This window comes from Haplochromis burtoni, unplaced genomic scaffold, assembly GCF_018398535.1.
Source record: "Haplochromis burtoni strain Fernald_Lab_line unplaced genomic scaffold, NCSU_Asbu1 Contig_360, whole genome shotgun sequence".
NCBI lineage: Eukaryota > Metazoa > Chordata > Actinopteri > Cichliformes > Cichlidae > Haplochromis > Haplochromis burtoni.
The window spans coordinates 544,352-556,012 of NW_024582721.1; the positions used below are offsets into that span (position 1 = coordinate 544,352).

An 11,661-nucleotide genomic window follows, 5' to 3' on the forward strand; every position below is an offset into this window, starting at 1 on the left:
AAATGGTGACAGTATAGAGATGGAGCTGTTAGAGATGTGCAGGTACCTGTATCTGTGTGTCAGCTTTTTTTGTATGTGACCTTCACAGAGAGTGGTAGTGGTCTCAGGTGTGCATGGAAGTGCCAACTGCCTGAACTCATCAGAGGTCATTTAATGCAATGGAACCAAATCTCTAATTCTATTTTTGAGTAGCAACTGCTGAATCAGACAAATCAAAGAGCAGCTCCCTTGCTCTTTTTTTCTAAAGAATTCTTTTATCCTCATTCTTTTGCTCAATTCATTTGAGCATTTTCAAATGATGCCTTGTTAAGTGCTTTTAAAAATAATAGGCTGTGGTGTATTAAGAATATAGAATAAAATGTCACATCTTTTACAGCAATCATTGTTTTAAGCTTATAAAAAAGTCATATCAATGTGATTTTGTCCCACATAAACTGAAAAGGATTCCTTTTTAAATCAATATTTACTGCCATGACAGAAATGGAAATCAAGCAAGTGCATGTCATCAGCTCATCAGAGGAAGGGGAAAAAAAGAGGTAATGGGGGAGGGAGAGAAGAGAGGAAACCATGGTTACAAGGCAAAGATGGTAGCAAGATGCAAACAAGGGTCCGGAATAACGGGAAGGACTGGAAGAACAGACATCGGGATTAGAGTGCAGACAAGAAGACAGATTACCTGTGGTTAGAGGAGCCGTTTTTGTCCTGGCGTGGTGTGTAGGCAGGATCTTCTCAGAGAAGAAGAACAGGCACCTCCCTTCACAGCAAAACCCAGAGATGAGCAGCAGCAGTCGCATTCATTCCAGGGTGAAAAAACAGAGCGAGAGGAGAATTCAGGGAGGTGAAGTGTAGTGTGAGCTTTGGTCTGTATCCCTACCCTCACCCGTTAGCCCACAGACACCCTTATCTGTCCTCCTACAGCCCGTTGTTTTCCAATCAATAGGCAGCCAACCCAGCTCATTCAGAGCCTGCGCACTGCCAGGTCCTGTGACGATATCAGCTCTCCTCACCCTCCCTTTCCCCACGCTTGCTTCCCTCACTAACCTCTCTTTCTCTCTTTGTCCCAGCCCCTTCCTGCTCTCCCTGCCTGCCAGCATTAATTCCCTAATATTCATGAAGTAGGAAGGAGGGGAGGCAAGGGGCTTTGGTAGGAGATGATGCTTGTAGCGAGGTAGCCCACTGTGTACACACAGTGTGAGCATCTTTTCTTTTGTTGTCTGCTTTGACATTTTGCCATAGACCTGAACACACAGAGAGGAAAATATAGCTTAAAATTAATTTATAGATATATACATATATACGAAAAACATCTTAAAAACATGCTTTGTTTTTTAAATGATGATGGAAATGCAAAGGAAAATGCAGAGATAGACACAAGGTAATGATTCATATGCTGGAATATAAACCAGTGCCACTCTTAGGTTTTCTCATGTTTTCTCACATATGCAAGCCAGATTTATCTTCAGTCCCCTTTTGAGTTGTTCCAAAAGGAAGATTAGGGGGAAACAATCTGCCTGTTAAAATATGAATTTATCTTTGAGTAGCTCAGGGTTTCACAAGAATTTCTGCATATGTTTAAATTATGGTACACATATCTTTTTGGGTTTGTAAGTCTGCCTGAACACAAGAAGGCAGGAATACTGAGATAAACTAGGAAGCTCAAAGAAACCTGGTTCACAACTTACCTATCTCCAAAAAGTTTACATAGCATTCCAAAGAGTTGGAATACTATGTAAGACACAAACAAAAACAAGATTTACAAATCTGTTAAACCCAAACCTGTTTACTTTAGAACATAGAAAACATATGAAATGTTTGAACTGAGAGATTTTACTGTTTGTTAGTATTAGCTCATTAGCAAGTGGTGCTAAAAAGAAACAGCTTTGTAACTAGATGAGTTAATAACATGTAACATGACTGGGTATAATCTACAAAATGTTGAAAAATTTCAGAATAAGAAGTCAAATTGAACAGGATACAGAAACCATCTTCTCCCAGCCAAAGTTTATTTGAAAAAGAAACTTAAAATGACCTCATGTTTTTCCTTAAAGGATGCATTTTCTCATATTTGGCAGCAGTAATAAACAATGTGATGCCTTTTTCATCCAAGCCTGTGATTTAAATCCAGTTAATCCCTACTTTCGACTCTGTGGTCAAGGTTTAGACCTTTCAGAAAGGTCCATCTGGGCCAGTATGAACATGTGCACTCACATAACAGTTTGTATGTTACTGTCACACTCTGATGCTCAAGTTTCCAAATATCAAAACAAGATCTTCACTTCGGCCAGGAACATCCAGCTCTGAGCAATACATGAGAGGACTAGACTTTTTAAAGGTTTCACAGAAAATTAGCAACCAGAGAGAGTTCTGTGCATGCTCTGTGTGTTTTCCCACTTAGTTTAAACAGTGATGCTGTGATATTATTTGGACATTTTTTCTGCAACCCAGCACTTCGTGAATATTTTCATTTTGTATTTGGTGACGACCATACAAATGAAAAAATGTTAATGAATAATATCCTAGAACTGAAACTGGCAGCTTCAGCAGTCACAGGCAGAGAGGAGTGTTGCGTATGACGTCAATACATAGGAGGTGCTGCCCTGGCCTGCTCACAGGCGTGCAGTGTAAAATCAGCATGCGCACTGCAACAAGCCAACAAAAGCCTGCACACACCATCTTCATTAGCCTGCGTGAGCAGCTGCTTCTTCAAGCGAAAAAGAGAAAAAAAGGAAGAAAGGAGACATGTCCTGTCAGAGGCCTCGCAGTACTACAGCAACACAGCTCACACAGTCCAGACTGGTTGCCATGGTTATACTGTAACAGCACTGGAAGAGGAATAACTCCATAACAATATATATATATATATATACATGCTAAACAAGGGTGGAGAAATTTGTGTGCAAATAGTCATGAACTACTACACAAATAAAAGTATTTTATTTGAAAATGGGGATAATAAATGCACAACGTATAAAAGAGTGCGTGTTCCTGTGTTATTCCACGTAAACATGTTGCTATCACGCCTCAGTGATGAGCACACCTTCAACCCACGAAGAATCGTCAACAAACAGCTGTAGCTTTCACAGGACTTTCACACGAACTCAGTTAAATTATCATGACTTGCTGCACACTGTGTGCCCAAGCTGCTATAAAAATGTACTGATTGTTTATTTTAGGGCCACATGTAATACTGTCCCACCAGAAAACGTCTGTTTCTTTAAAGGGTTGCACCTATAATTGTGCTCGCACTTATAATGATCACATGGTATCATTTGGGTTGCTGTGCTGAGAACAAATACATGTATGTTCTATTTATAATAGATTTTTTCTTCTGATAAGGCATGAGCCAATGAAGTGGTATGTTTTTTCGCTTGTTTGTTAGTAGGATTATATGTAACCACCGAGCCAAATTTTAGGAAACTTGGTGGAGAGTAGGAGCATGGGAAATGAGATCACAGTCTTTAAGATAGCTTATTCACAAACGATCCTCCTCCTGACTGTCCTTCTAGTTTAAATATATATTTTCTTTTATTCCTGGAAAAGAAAACTATAAAATCATGTCTAAGTAATTTGGTAGATGGAATGCACTGTGGTGAGTATTTTGCTGACATCTTGTGGAGATGATAGGGATATCATATTAACTTACTGAAATGTTTCACGTTTTATAACTGAATGATCTGAGGTAAAAATAAAAAAAAATAAAAAATACAGACAGAAGTACAGATACTTGTGTTAAAAAATACTCTAGTAAAAGTTGAAATACTTTTTTTACTCAAGTAAAAGTGAAAAAGTACAGACTCTGAAATGTACTCAAAGTAGAAACAGGCAACAGGTAAAGTATTTTCTGTTGCCTACATGGAAGAGGATGACTTCACACCTAAACAGAAAAATGAGTACAGTCTGGGGTTACAGTGGGACTTGGCAACACTGAGATCTGTAGCTTTTAATATCAGGTATGACAACGCGATAAAAGTCTTTTTTTATTAAATCTCATGAAAATAGGCTTCCAGTACAATATTCTGAACAGATTCTGAACACTACATTTGACAAATTTTTTAATGCTTGTATTGTTAAACAGAATGTGAAGTCTTTTTAAAATGCTTTAGATGGCAATAAACTAACTAACTAGAAGCAAAAACTGCTGCTGAGTGAATGTGTGAAAGACGGAGGTTTGAACGAAAGAAAGCATTTATATTAAAACATTTTATATGTATGCAAGTTCCTTTACAGACAGATGAGTCAACATCTGGTTAGCATAGATCTATGGCAGAGCCCAGAAAGATCAAGACTCAGAATAGCACAACATTTAACAATCATGAACTCGATTAGATAGCACACACATCAGAACACTGCAAAACACATGAGTAATGTTCACATTATTCTCTTATTTTAAAAATGAAGAAACTGAATGTTTTACTGCCTGAACAATCTGTAGTGGTTGATGTATAGTTTAATGGTCAAATGGAGAAGCAGTGAAGCCCAGATGGAGCTGTGCTGATGCTGTGGCTGTGAAAACTGAACACACAGGATTCTTTATTCTTTTCCATTCATACAATCATGTATAAATTGTTAGATTGGATCATTATATCCATCAGATATATATTGTTGGGAGGTATAGTGTGCTTCATAAATAAACCCTAAAGTTGTTTGGTGCCCATCAGCAATGTTCCCTCTAATTTTTCATGTGTGTGAGCGAACACACAAACTCCCTGAGCAGACACTTGGACCACTGTGAGCAACATTAGACGTGCGCACTGTGGTCACGCCAGCATCGAATCCATCCAGGTTACATGGTTTATTAAAATAATCAAATTACAGCATTTACATTTATGTTAGACTGCTTTTAATTAACTGCTTTAGCCCAATTACAATGAAAATGTAAAAAAAATCTTGTTCATGACCTGTGTAGTATGTTAACACTATTGAAAGTAAAAATAACTTGAACTCCAATTTTGAAAACACAACTTTCTTTTTTTATTTATTGTTTTGTATAAAGCTCTGACTTGTATTATGAGTATGAGTCTGTGGTCTGGGAGAGAGTCCTGTAACTCTCTGTCTGCAAAATACAGTAATAATGACCAATGTTGGGCAATTAATTATATAGTTACTTCTTCAAAAAAGTAACTGAGTTTGCAAACAACAAAGTTTTTTGCAGCTGTTTACCTAAAAATGCAGCCAAGGCTTTTTTAAATAAACATTTCAAACTATTTACAGAACAATCAGCTGTTCTGCATCAAATCTGATGCCACACAAATTATTTGTGCCACTCCAAAAAATAATTTCTGTCCACTATGAGATAAAGGAGAACAACAGCCTGATACCTGCAGGCCTGACAACAGGAGATGTATCACTGCTGTAACACCTGTAACATTCAGCAGTCGCCTCATTGTTCTGACACACACAACAAAACTATTGACTACACTACACACTAACTACACAAGATTTGCGCTAAACGTCGCAAATCTCTCACATCTCAAAACACCGCCGTCACTCCTAAAACTTCCCCCTTCCTAAACAACTAAATGCCATGTTGCCATATCATTTTTTGATTGGTCGACATGGTACATTTTTCCACCAATAGGAAAGGGTGGGGGTTTTTGGTGTTGTTTTTGCTCACAGGCTTTCGAGCGTTTTCCTTATAAAACGCCGTTTTTACCGTTTCTTCCGCAGTAAATATAAACAACGATAGTATTCAGGAAGAAAACCAAACATTGCAGATATTTTTATCATAACTCTGGTTTTACGTGGCCTATCAACACAATTTAAAAACTGGTATAAAGTCCACACTTTTTCGTCAATTGTTCCGTCTGTCCTGCTCACATCTCCAATGGTTGTACACGTTGTCATTAACGTGGCTTCACTCCACATCAGCCACGCCGCTTTGCTAGCTAAAACACCGGTGTCGGCACATAAGGACGCTGTCATAGCCTGTCAACGACGTTGATTAGCTGCGTATATACGAATGTGAATCGCATCATTGGGATAAGGTGGATACAGTGGGGCAAAAAAGTATTTAGTCAGCCACCGATTGTGCAAGTTCCCCCACTTAAAATGATGACAGAGGTCAGTAATTTGCACCAGAGGTACACTTCAACTGTGAGAGACAGAATGTGAAAAAAAAATCCATGAATTCACATGGTAGGATTTGTAAAGAATTTATTCGTAAATTAGGGTGGAAAATAAGTATTTGGTCACCTCAAACAAGGAAAATCTCTGGCTCTCACAGACCTGTAACGTCTTCTGTAAGAAGCTTTTCTGTCCCCCACTCGTTACCTGTATGAATGGCACCTGTTTGAACTCATCATCTGTATAAAAGACACCTGTCCACAGCCTCAAACAGTCAGACTCCAAACTCCGCCATGGCCAAGACCAAAGAGCTTTCGAAGGACACCAGGAAAAGTATTGTAGACCTGCACCAGACTGGGAAGAGTGAATCTACAATAGGCAAGCAGCTTGGTGTGAAAAAATCAACTGTGGGAGCAATCATCAGAAAATGGAAGACATACAAGACCACTGATAATCTCCCTCGATCTGGGGCTCCACGCAAGATCTCATCCCGTGGGGTCAAAATGATCATGAGAACGGTGAGCAAAGATCCCAGAACCACACGGGGGGACCTGGTGAATGACCTGCAGAGAGCTGGGACCAAAGTAACAAAGGTCACCATCAGTAACACACTACAACGGCAGGGAATCAAATCCCGCAGTGCCAGACGTGTTCCGCTGCTGAAGCCAGTGCATGTCCAGGCCCGTCTGAAGTTTGCCAGAGAGCACATGGATGATACAGCAGAGGATTGGGAGAATGTCATGTGGTCAGATGAAACCAAAGTAGAACTTTTTGGTATAAACTCAACTCGTCGTGTTTGGAGGAAGAAGAATACTGAGTTGCATCCCAAGAACACCATACCTACTGTGAAGCATGGGGGTGGAAACATCATGCTATGGGGCTGTTTTTCTGCCAAGGGGACAGGACGACTGATCCGTGTTAAGGACAGAATGAATGGGGCCATGTATCGTGAGATTTTGAGCCAAAACCTCCTTCCATCAGTGAGAACTTTGAAGATGAAACGAGGCTGGGTCTTCCAACATGACAATGATCCAAAACACACCGCCCGGGCAACAAAGGAGTGGCTCCGTAAGAAGCATTTGAAAGTCCTGGAGTGGCCTAGCCAGTCTCCAGACCTCAACCCCATAGAAAATCTGTGGCGGGAGTTGAAAGTCCGTGTTGCTCGGCGACAGCCCCAAAACATCACTGCTCTCGAGAAGATCTGCATGGAGGAATGGGCCAAAATACCAGCTACTGTGTGTGCAAACCTGGTAAAGACCTATAGTAAACGTTTGACCTCTGTTATTGCCAACAAAGGTTATGTTACAAAGTATTGAGTTGTATTTTTGTTATTGACCAAATACTTATTTTCCACCCTGATTTACGAATAAATTCTTTACAAATCCTACCATGTGGATTCATGGATTTTTTTTTCACATTCTGTCTCTCACAGTTGAAGTGTACCTCTGGTGCAAATTACTGACCTCTGTCATCATTTTAGGTGGGGGAACTTGCACAATCGGTGGCTGACTAAATACTTTTTTGCCCCACTGTAGTTCTAATCCCACACGGAAGCAGCCAGTCACTAACTGACTAACACTGCAAAACAGAATTGTTAAAGTTTTAATTTTAATTTCAATTCAGGTTAGATTTTTTTTTTTGTGCGCAGAGACCGTGCCAGCAGTGCGCAATTGCACACGCGCGCAGCTTAGAGGGAACATTGCCCATCAGAACCATACTGCTATTTCTAATCTGCGTACAAATATTCTTTCATACCTATATTGCTCTTTTAAGATTTGCATAATCACTCTTATTAAACAAAGCACAATATAAATAAATTCATGCTGGTGTACTGCAGAGCCAAGCTCTTAAAGACCTAAGTACAGGTTTTGCTGGAATTTTGCCAAAGATTTACACACATCAAAAATACTATATTAGAACATAAAACTGAAAGCAACAAATGGTCAACCTTATGCTACTGAGGTCATGGACAGGTGCGAGGTCATGTCATGATTTGTGAACTATTCATTTTGAATGTTTTAGTTTTAGTTAAATTATCTTCTTACAGGGTTATCAACTCTGAAACCTCCTCCTGTAAAATGGGGTTTGCTGCTCAGCTGAGGCAGAAGCTCCGGGTGCTCCACCTTGATCTTTGTCCTCTGCTCACTGAGGAGACACACAGTGAACGAAAGGATGAGCAGCTGAACGTTTTCTCAGTGCGTTATATACTGGAGCTTTTAATTAGAACAAAGATCAGCCTCACCTTTGGAGCTTTTTCTCACTTAGGTATTTCTTCGTAACGTTTGCTAGCTCCGTGGCCAGTCTTTGATTCTCACTTTTATACTCATTCATCTTCGAGTCAAGCATCCTCAACTCTGCTATCAGTGCCTGAAAAATTAGATGGAAAAACATATTTTTGTCAGAGATGTGAGAAACCAGTGCCATCTGTCTAAAATAGATATTAAAAAATACTGTCTTTTATGTTGGTGCCAATTTTCTGACTTTAAAACAATATATATTATTTTATTGAAGTCATTATTTATATCAAAAAGTAAACGCAAACAAATGATACAAATCTGTAATTTTCTGCACAAGACCTTGAGCTTTTTGGTTCTGTCTCGGATAGTCCACTGACACTGCTGGAGCTGCTCGGCTGCCTCAGGACCTGGCTGCCGGGCCAGAATGTGCTTTAGCTCCACATACAGCTTCTCCTTTTCCTTCATGATAAAATTAAAAGAAAGGAAGTCATGGGTAAAGTACATGGCTTAAAAGAAGACCATGCATCTGTGAGTCACACTTATTTTTATGCGTAAACTTCAAAAGACTAATGATCCAGAGAGGCTTGTGCAGGTACAAAGCGAAGATCATTAGTTAGATCAGTTAGTTTAAAACAAGTGCTCAGGTGTTCACCTGCAACAAGAGCTCACGTTCCTCAAGGTCTTGGGTTTTGGCGATCAGGCGCTTTTGTAAGGACTGAATCTTACGGATGAGCTCGTATTTACCAGGGTCACTCCCCTGCAAGTCAGTCATTTAGAACATGTGAAAAAGAAAAGCTAGTGCTATGAAAGTTACGAGCTAACACAAGGATAAATCATTCACCTCTAGTTGCCTCCATCTGTGAATATTTATTGGCTTCAGTTGCTCCTCAAGTACACTGTTCCTTGCTCTCTCTCTGAGCAGCTGCCTCTGCAGATGAAACAGCTCTTGCCTAAAATACAGGATTACATATTATCATAATTTCCATTTAAATTCCGTCAAACTGGAGGCAAAAACAACATTCTACTGCTTCACTCTATTAATTAAGAGTTTAAAAATGAACCCATTGTGAAAATATCACAAGAAATACTGGAATTTTTTAAAGGATCTATGTGAAATAATTTACTGTTTGACAGCAGCGATTCCTACCTAACAATCTTTCCATCTCACTCCTTTTGGCTCTTTTACTCTAAATACTGCTCTCTGCGGGTCCCCTCATTCCTTTTCCTTTTTGTGCTCAATGCTTGTATCTTGCCTTCCTTCTCCTTCTTCACTATTGGCCACAAATGCCTCCCTTTACCTCAGCTCCTCTGTGTTGGGCAAAGTCTTGTCAAGGATGCTTTTCTTGCGTCTGAGCCTCTTGATCTCCAGCTTGAGCAGGCGGATGTCTTCGATCCTCTGCTTGTAGTGAAAGTCCCCCTTGCTTAGGATTGACTGCTGGATTCTGATCTTCTCATACAACAGTGTACGCTCGTCATTGCTATGCAGCAGCTGCTTGCCCAGGCTGTCCCGCTCTCTGATCACCTTGAGGGAACACATAATCAGAGTCTTTTTCTGGCTCTCTCTACCCGTCTATGTTTCTCCTTCTTTACCTGTTCCAGTTGTTTCTTCTGTTGGGTCTGCTCAGCATCAGCATCCGATATTATCTTCTGCAGTTTTTGCTGCTCTGTTTTCTGGCTGTCTACACACTGCTTTGTTTCTTCCAGCTGGAGCTTGATCAGCTGCATTTCTGCCTGTAGGAAATGCAGGAAATTTAGATAGGAGCAAACATGGATTTAATTCAGTTCAAGACAATTTTATCTATATACCACCAATTCATAATTGCGATCCCCCCATTTACATGTATATATTGAAATCTGTCAGTTACTCACTGGAGTAATTCAAATCACTCCAGTGGTTTAATACCTGTAGGTGAAAGCCATCTCCTGTAATGAAATTTATTCTCTAGTGCTGTGTAGTGGATCATTATAAAATTAAAGGCAATCAAAAAAATAGGTGAACAAGACAGGATTTTCAGGAAATACTGTTCAGCCTGAAATGTCAACACAAGTGATTAGAAGTGATGCCAACTGAGTCTAATAAAAAAGCTAGATCACTATATCAGATATAAAACCTCTCAATTTAGCAATATGTGTTTTTATATTACCAATGTTTAGGATTATGATTTATTAAATGAACTTCAGAGATGCTGTGATCCCGAACATTGCAAGAGTTAAAGTAGAAACTGTTTGGTGAGAAGGCAAAAAAGTGGACAGAGGAGTGGGGACCATTTCTTAATAAACTTTCCCAACTGTGATTGGTTGGCTACATTCTTTTTAAAATGCCAATCCCAGTATTGAAGTGGTATTTTTCACAGGGTATTTAAGGTACTCTCTGTTGTCACTCTGCTCTACTCTGCACTGTCTCACAGCAAACATCATTATTTACATTAGCGTCTAGTATAAGTGCAGACAGATTCATGGCTTCTTATGACTCTCCCTCACATCTTTTATTCACCCAATTACAATTTCCACTGATGTCATGGATGATAAACAAAAGACACAGAGGGAATTATTCCACTGCAACGCCACTGTACCCTAAATGCAACATGAGAGGAAGCTCAAAATGTCAAGAGTAGTGCAACAAACAGCAGCTGAAGCACGTGGAAAACAACCGTTTTCAAACCTCCCCCCCAAAAAAAGAAACAGTAAAAACAACAGGCAAACAACAGAGAGAAAATCAACCATTCACGCTCCCATCCACATGTATGGTAAACATGGAAGCACCACCCAAACAGTCACAGGGAGAAACTCCACACAGTTGGTGTAAACCCAGGATCATCTAGCTTGGAAGTGACTGTGTTAACCAACTGAAGTAATAAGCATTTTCTAGTGAAACACTGCCCTCTACTGGTGAAAGTTTTAGTTACATTTTGCAGAAGGCATTTTGTACTATTTAACAGAGGTGGGACCAAGTCATTGTTTTGCAAGTCTCAAGTAAGTCTCAAGTCTTTATCCTCAAGTCTCAAGTCAAGTCTCAAGTAATGTCAGGCAAGTCAGAGTCGAGTCTCAAGTCACTGGTGTAAAAGTCCGAGTCAAGTCACAAGTCTGAAATTTTGAATTTCAAGTCCTTTCGAGTCTTTAAAAAAAAAACGAAAAAAGCATGTTGCAGTTATGCTAAATGTAAATATTAGACCATGTAATTTTTAAATCTGTGTTTTTCTCAACACATGACAAAATAGTGAACTTAGAAAATATACACAAATTGTGAAATTGCACCTCTTTAAAATGCAGCTCAATTAAACCTAGCTCCAAGAATAATTTTCACCGACAGTTCTGAGATAAGCTGCATGTTATTCTTGGATGCGGTTGTAGGACCGGCTTT

The 11,661-nt window shown here is 39.6% G+C and overlaps 1 protein-coding gene across 1 annotated transcript in view; it reads right to left on the reverse strand.

Moving 5' to 3' along the window:
* Positions 1-830: 830 nt before the first annotated feature.
* The window catches only part of cfap58 (cilia and flagella associated protein 58), a 38,561-nt gene continuing 27,730 nt past the window's right edge, over positions 831-11,661 (reverse strand). The window contains exons 12-19 of the mRNA XM_005943362.2: positions 9,891-10,031; positions 9,599-9,822; positions 9,142-9,250; positions 8,953-9,057; positions 8,640-8,759; positions 8,306-8,430; positions 8,109-8,208; positions 831-1,238 (exon numbers count right to left, since the gene is read on the reverse strand). Coding sequence (XP_005943424.2) covers positions 831-1,238; positions 8,109-8,208; positions 8,306-8,430; positions 8,640-8,759; positions 8,953-9,057; positions 9,142-9,250; positions 9,599-9,822; positions 9,891-10,031 — 1,332 coding nt within the window. The remainder of the gene's footprint in view (positions 1,239-8,108; positions 8,209-8,305; positions 8,431-8,639; positions 8,760-8,952; positions 9,058-9,141; positions 9,251-9,598; positions 9,823-9,890; positions 10,032-11,661) is intronic.